Source organism: Capricornis sumatraensis, chromosome 10, assembly GCF_032405125.1.
Source record: "Capricornis sumatraensis isolate serow.1 chromosome 10, serow.2, whole genome shotgun sequence".
NCBI lineage: Eukaryota > Metazoa > Chordata > Mammalia > Artiodactyla > Bovidae > Capricornis > Capricornis sumatraensis.
This window is the reverse complement of record NC_091078.1, coordinates 47,472,940-47,479,436: the sequence shown is the minus strand read 5'-3', so window position 1 is coordinate 47,479,436 and position 6,497 is coordinate 47,472,940. Positions and strand designations below refer to the sequence as shown.

At 40.8% G+C, this 6,497-nt stretch overlaps 1 protein-coding gene across 6 annotated transcripts in view; it reads left to right on the top strand.

Annotated features, from left to right (window-relative positions):
- The first annotated feature begins 255 nt into the window (after positions 1-255).
- SLC4A7 (solute carrier family 4 member 7) overlaps positions 256-6,497 on the top strand; it is an 86,740-nt gene continuing 80,498 nt past the window's right edge. For 4 of the 6 annotated variants that reach the window (XM_068982797.1, XM_068982799.1, XM_068982798.1 and 1 more), the window contains exons 1-2: positions 256-278; positions 4,401-4,410. In XM_068982797.1, coding sequence (XP_068838898.1) covers positions 256-278; positions 4,401-4,410 — 33 coding nt within the window. Of the gene's footprint in view, positions 286-4,400; positions 4,411-6,497 lie in introns of all 6 variants that reach the window. The other 2 variants (XM_068982800.1, XM_068982794.1) reach the window with 1 other exon arrangement.

Genomic DNA, 6,497 nt, shown 5'->3' with positions numbered 1-6,497 from the left:
TTGGTATTTTCAGTTACAGCTGCGTGTGTTTATTACCTGGCAGATCTCTTATGCTCTGACCCTGTGTGAGCTGCAGTCATTAGCAGGAAGATTAGGTGACTTAGAGGACGGTGATTGGCTGCAGAATGAAAGCAACTTAGAGGGGTGATTTGTGCAAAGCACAGTGACCTAAATCAGGTATGTCCTTACTGCCCCTGGGCTCTGCGAGAGACTTGCTGTAGTACGCTGTCAGAAACGACGTGTTTACATACCACTATGGAAAGATTTCGCCTGAAGAAGTTACTTGTATGTACCTGCTTATAATCTTGTTTTACTTACAAACCAGTTTGAATCTTTCAGAGTGTAATAGTGAAGCTAGAAGAAATGTCAGGCTTATTAGCACTGGCTTAGAATAGTGATCATCATTCTCTGTGTCTTTGGCTGTGCAAGTCATCTGCTGAAAAGTAAATCCTTGCATGATGTTAGCAGTGTTGTAGCATTTTTAGTAATTATTCTGTAAAATATATATTTTTGATTAGTTAGTATTACTTTAAGCGGTTTTATATGGCTAAGGTATTAGGAAAGAAATTACTTTGTCTTAATGGTTGAATATGTTTTGAAGCTAAGCTGAAGTATTTGAGAACTCTGAAATTGCTTTCCATGGTTAATAAGCATACTTGATGGGAGATGTTCCCTTTCGGGCTCTAGCCCTCCATCTTACAGTGAAGAAATCACTTTGTGATAGGGATCGTCTGATGTTGTTGTAATAGTGGATTTTGTAAACCTCAGGTGTCAAAAGAGGAAATAGGCCGAGTCTACAACTGTATTGTTAAATAACCGTTTAGCATTCCTTTCCTTAATTTTATGCCTTTGGCATTTTGTTAAAAATCTCATTTTTGATCATTTGACCAAAACAGTACAAATTGTGGATTTTGCTTAAGTAACTGAGAGGTAATAGTAAGGTCTGTTTGATACAATGCTTAGTTTTGTTTGATGTTGTTACAAGGTATTCCGACTTGTAAATTGACGTTTGATTTTATAATGGGTTAATGCTGGGCTTTTTTGTTTGTAAACTGATTGATTAAATTCCACACTGTTAAGTGCCTTTCTATGTTTGACTGTTAATTGTGCTCACAAGGAAGTGTATTCCATGTAAATTTTTCAGCCCAGTGTCTTGTCCTTTGGAACACACACAGCAGTCAGTGCATTTAACTAGGGGCAGGCCCTGCTTGGTGCTGAACAGACAGCGGTGAGTGGAACAGACTGGATTCCCTTCTGCTTGGAGCTGATTGTTCAGACTGGAAAAGTTAAGCAACTAGTTACATAAACATGTAATTACATGTTTAATAAATACAATAAAGGAGCACTGTGTGTTCTTGGCCTGTATAATAGTGACCTTGCACTGTTGTCTCCTGGCTAAAGAACCACAAGTCCCTTAAGCTTTGTGTGTGTGTTAAACGAGAAGATTGAACTGGAAAAGTACGCCATACCTGTGGCGTACTGTGGTGTATGGATGGCGCCACATCCATACCTGTGTAAGGCCTGGAATGGAGAAGATAATTCACTCACCCCTTGAAGTCTCATCATGGGGAGCCCCCCTCCCCAGCTGTAAGTTAATTGATAAGCTGGCAATTTGATTATATTACAGTTTTTGATTCACTGATGTAGCCCCAGTATCTGGAATGATGCTTAGGCACATAGTGTCCACTCAGTAGGTATTTTTTGAATGAATGGATGATCCAGGCTCCTAGTCATTATTTAAGGAAATGAGACTTATCTGTTACGTTTTCTATCAGATCCATGGGGTCAGAGTTAATAATGAGGGAAAGGGTAGGCAAATAGACCATATTTGTGAGGGGTTTCCTGGCTCTTTCCTGTTGATTTTTCAGTGAAAAAAATCCAGTGAAATTCTAAAAATGCCTAACCCCTGGCTGACCAGAACTGGGCAGTCTTGACGGAATACCTGCTACGCCTGCTGCTGTCCGGCTTCTCTGCATGTGTATTTTCTGTCTTTGCCTGTGCATTTTCCTTCCTGCTTGTTTTCTGTGCATCTTAATTATTGATGGAGTTGACATAGTTTTTTAAAAGCTCATTTCAGAATTAGATTTTATTATTCTCATTTCTGTTAATATGGAGAAGGCAATGGCAACCCACTCCAGTACTCGTGCCTGGAGAATCCCATGGACAGAGGAGCATGGTAGGCTGCAGTCCATGGGGTCGCTAAGAGTCCGACACGACTGAGCGACTTCACTTTCACTTTCACTTTCTGTTAATTTATATATACTCACTGGGCTCCCCAGGTGGCACTAGTGGTAAAGGACCTGTCTGCCAATGCAGGAGACATAAGAGATGTGGGTTCGATCCCTGGGTCGGGAAGATCCCCTGGAGGAGGGGATGGCAACCCGCTCCAGTCCTCTTGCCTGGAGAATCCCATGGACAGAGGAGCCTGGTGGGCTACAGTCCATGGGGTTGCAAAGAGTCCGACAGGACTGAAGCGACTTGATAGCCTAAAGTAAGGTTTTTCTGTGTGTTTTTGGTGTGTGTGCTGAATTAGAACTGGAATGAAGATCTCCTCATAGCAACAGTGCCATGAGTATTTGTGATTTGTAATTTCGGGTAGACCCTGAGGAGGCTTTCCATCTGCCTGTGACTCTTGTGCTTTGTATTGAAGTCTCTGACAGCGAAGAATCTACTGACAGTCTCCTCTATTATTGGAGGCTGTCACTTGCCGACTTCATGCCTCACGCCTCTTTGAGTTCTGTTGCTCTTAGATTCTTTGACCTCTTCACTTTTTCCCTTTGTAACTTTCCTTAAAGCTCAGATTGTCTTTAGTGTTAATCATGATATGTGTTTGAAATAAAAATTTCTGAAGCTTTGTTCCAGTGTCGAAATCTACTCACTTCCTCCTCTGTCTGTTGACAAAGCATTTTTTTCAGGGCTTCACAATTATTTCTGTGGGAATCATGTGATTACCTGAGTTTAAAATTTGCCATGTTAAATTGCTTTAACTTTCCGTATACCTTTTACTCCTCTTCCACTTATTTTAGAGTAATGCATTAATCAAAAATGCCAAATGAATTCTTGACAAACTATGAATATCATTTTTTGGCTTTTTATCTTGTGAAATAGTAATCATTGATGATTTCCCCCCCTTTAGATTAAGAAAGATTATTTGCTTACTCTTAAGGTTTTTGCCCATAAATTTAAAGGTTTTTAAATATTAAGGTCAATTCTTGGTGATGGGTGGGATGAGTTTGGGAATATTTGGAAGACACTTGAGTTTTGTAGGACAACATTACTATTTATATATACGTTGTTAGATTGCCCTAGGAATCCTGGGAAAATATTCTGACATACAAATCAGGCTTTAGAGCACTACTTAACAGATTTAGAGTTGCTTGTAATAGAGTGAGAGTATATAGTAACTTCACTGTTTACTTATGAATTGAAATGTGTATTTCCTTTTCTGAAGGATGAAAACAGTGTGAATGAAGTGAGACTGGTCCCTATAAGGTCTCCTAAAGTGGCTGAGGGCAGGAAGCAGCCTCTGTTGCAGTACGATTGAATATGTGAGGCGGAGGTCTGTAGCTGGAGAAGGCAGTGGCACCCCAGTCCAGTACTCTTGCCTGGAAAATCCCATGGACGGAGGAGCCTGGTAGGCTGCAGTCCATGGGGTCGTGAAGAGTTGGACACGACTGAGTGACTTCACTTTCATACATTGAAGAAGGAAATGGCAACCCACTCCAGTGTTCTTGCCTGGAGAATCCCAGGGACGGGGGAGCCTGGTGGGCTGCCATCTATGGGGTCGCACAGAGTCGGACATGGCTGAAGCAACTTAGCAGCAGCAGCAGCAGAGGTCTGTAACGTGACCAGGGATGTGGTGGGCAGACGGGAAAACATGGGTGGATGATTGGGCTCCACCTAAGCCACTGCGTCAGCATCTCCAAGACTGGGCACAGGAAGCTGAATCTTAACAAGCCCTCTCGGTATGTCTGAATTTATTAGATAGCATAAATCCTGAAAATTTCCTAACTAATACAGTTCTAGATCCTCGTGAGAGTTACTTGCCTTCTCTTGGCATTTCATCCTAGGTACTTAATGTACTTTCTATGAATAATTCTCCTAGACGGCCGTAATACTATTTCAGGATACATGCTGAATCTTCACATCAGTTTTAGTGAGGAAATTAATAGATACTTGTTTCCGTAATTGTTAAGGTTTTCTAATTAGTCTAGTTTTAAAGCTATGGGGCCAGTGAGAGGGCGTTTTTGGTCTCCTTTCTTTGATTGGGTGAAGCGCGGGCTCTCTGCGGCTGTGCCCTTGCGCTTGGCACGTTCACATGGCGCCGCGCCTCACAGCTCCTTGCGGGGTGAGTGACCCTTGTAGATGAGGACGAGGCACGTACGTGACCTGGCTTGCAGAAGATTGCATGTTTCAGTCTGCTTCTGCATTCACATGGCTAAAATAAAGCAATAAAAAAACAAAAACAAAACCCAGTGAGCTCAGAGGTCTGCCCTGACTGCCAGAGGTAACCAGCTTTGCTGCTCGCTTGCCTGTCCTTCCAGTGCCCGTTGCGCGTGTTCAGATAGCCCTCGTCTGGGGACTCCTGAGCAGAAGCTGTGATAGTGTGCTGTACGTGCAGTTCTCTGTCTTGTGGGTGTCTCACTGTGTAATGGGTCTTAAATGTTTTCATGTCAGTGTATAGCGTCTTCGTGTTTTAGCAGCTCGGTATTCCAGAGAGCGCGCTGCCGTTCCTCTTTTAGGGACCCTGGGGGTGGTTTCCAGTGTTTTCCAGTTGCAAGCTGTAGTAAGTAACCTTGTACATATGTCAGTTCATATACAGAGAATTTAAACTTTCTGTGTGATCTTATGTGGGTAATTCTTAAAGCTGTTTTCTTCTATGTTATAGAGCAGATTTATTCTGAATAATTACCTTATTTTATAAATAAAAACTTTAAGCCATGGCAAAATAATTTTCTGAAGATTAGAGTCAGACAAACTTGCATTGATACACTTATTCCTTTTTATTCTTCATTTCTTTGCGCTTTCCCAGTGCCTTGGATTTGTTTCATTCTAGGCAGGCTTTGTAAGGACTGGCTTGTTGGCTTACTCGTCTGAGGTTAAGAATGAAAACAGTTTGATGTCGAGGTGGCTCTTGGCTTTTGCTATTTTCAGTTTTCCACTATGTTCTTGAAGTTGAAAAATGAAGGAGCGTTCTTTTCCTAGATGCAGATTTAAAAGTAACTGACATGTTAAATTGAAACTTGAATTTATTCTTTTTAAAAATTACCAAAATTACATGTTTATTGTAACGGAAAAGTAAACACTGTAGGATTGTCTGTTTCTGTGACAGTGTCAGTGGCCTGATGTTTAACCTTACAAATATTTGCTATTTACATGCATTTTTTGTATATATTTTTAAAAGGAGCAAAGTAAAATTGTACTTCATATGGTATAGTAACTTAATCTGTGGTAAGCGTTATCTGGCTTAAAGCATTATCCTAAGATGGTAGAATTTAAAATGCAGTATATTTGCTTCAGAATTGCATTTCTACCTTGAAATATCAATGACTTCATTCTGAGGGATTTTTAAGATCTAGCCATGTGCACCCTGCATTTTTTAAGCAGTTTTATTGGTTTATTTATTTGGCTGCACCGGGTCTTGGTTGTGGCATGTGGGATCTTTGATCTTCACTGCAGCATGCGATATTTTCGTTGTGGCGTGTGAGCTCTAGTTCCCCCACCAGGGACAGAGCCGGGGCCCCCTGTACTGGGGGTGCAGTCTTAGCCACTGGACCACCAGGAAGGTCCCTGGACCCTGCTGATTTTGTTGAATTACTTGTACTATGTTGAGATAGGCAGTGTGTGTGCCTACTTAATATTTGCCTTTAAAACAAACTGCCTTTCTGACTTATATTTCACAGTTGCTGGAAAGGAGATAACGTTTTTAAGGGAAGGGAGCAATACAGATACCTGCTCCCTGATTTTTTTTTTTTTTTAACAGTGTTAAGTGTTGTAATTTTTCCAGACCTCAAAAATTTTAAATTTAGTTTATTTTGCAAGTTACCTGTGAAAGCATTCTCATTGAAAACCCAAACATTAACAATAAAATAATATTCTCACTTGGCTTTCAGTTGCTTACTCAAGGCTTCACAGAGTCTAAGGAAAGCAAAGTGGGTAAGCTGTGAGAAGATGAGTTTTCAGACATTCTCTGTGTTACATGCCCCCTTTTTCACACATGGCAGTATTTTTCCATGGTAGATGTTTAGAGGTCAAAGAATATGCGTATTTTAAATAAATAAATACTGCAAGCTTGCCCAACCTCAGCTGTTTCTGTGTTAGCTAATTATTAGTGGTACATCTAAACATGTAATGCATCTTTGATAGAAATAAGAGGTTATTATTGTTGTTAGGGATGAGAGAAAGTGTATTGTTTTGCTTCCTTGGCAGTTCTTATGAAATGGAAGTTTGGAATGGGAGCAGTTAATCCCTTTTAGAATACTCAGAGTGTTTGCTAC